The 657-nt window shown below is 59.2% G+C and overlaps 1 protein-coding gene across 1 annotated transcript in view; it reads right to left on the bottom strand.

Annotated features, from left to right (window-relative positions):
• Nucleotides 1-16: 16 nt before the first annotated feature.
• Nucleotides 17-657, bottom strand: part of ACA1_032840 (uncharacterized protein) — a gene marked incomplete at both ends in the record, with an annotated part of 3,983 nt that continues 3,342 nt past the window's right edge. The window contains 3 exons of the mRNA XM_004355017.1: nucleotides 17-161; nucleotides 242-424; nucleotides 519-625. Of these exons, the coding sequence (XP_004355069.1) occupies nucleotides 17-161; nucleotides 242-424; nucleotides 519-625 (435 nt within the window). The remainder of the gene's footprint in view (nucleotides 162-241; nucleotides 425-518; nucleotides 626-657) is intronic.

Below are 657 nucleotides of genomic sequence, written 5' to 3'. Positions count from 1 at the left end.
GAAGACGGCGTGGTACCTGGAACTGCAGCCAGAAGCGATTGCTGGCGATGACCACCGGGTGGAATTGGGACAGCGAAGTGCCGGTGAAGCGTCGCAGAGGCTTGGTGCGCTTTTCGTCGAGATAGATCGTCAGAGAGTCGGCGTCGGACAGCTTGCAGCGTCTGGATTGTCGATAAACGAGCACACTGTGAGGTCCTCAATACGAAACGCGAGCGCATGAGAAAAGATATGTATATCATACCGATCGAAGGTGACGACCAGGCCCATGGCGTCGGGGATGGCAAACTCCTTGACAAAGTCCTCCGTTCCGTGCGGGTGCTCGGACTCGCTGACCAGAGCATGACGGCTGGAGAAGGCCGCCGACTCCTTGAGAAGACTGGCCGACTCGGCCAGCAGGAGGTCCAGGAAATCCGTCTCCCCGGTCCTGATGAGAAAAAACATAACACAACGCAACCATGTCGCGCCACAAACGCGTGAGCGCCACGAGCCAAGACACTGACGTGAAAATAGAAGCGTACCTGCAGAGGCGCTGGAGTTGCGCCCAGAGGATGTGCATGATATCGCCGGCGGCGCTGCCGTCTTCGCCGGCTTGGCGCAGGTCGGGTATGGGTTGGGCCAGGTAGGCCTTGGCGATCAGGCGCAGGGCCTTCAGGAAGT

This window comes from Acanthamoeba castellanii (genome assembly GCF_000313135.1).
Source record: "Acanthamoeba castellanii str. Neff unplaced genomic scaffold scf7180000084533, whole genome shotgun sequence".
In the NCBI taxonomy this organism is placed as follows: Eukaryota; Discosea; order Longamoebia; family Acanthamoebidae; genus Acanthamoeba; species Acanthamoeba castellanii.
The sequence above is the reverse complement of the archived record's forward strand: the minus strand, read 5'-3'. Positions and strand labels throughout refer to the sequence as shown.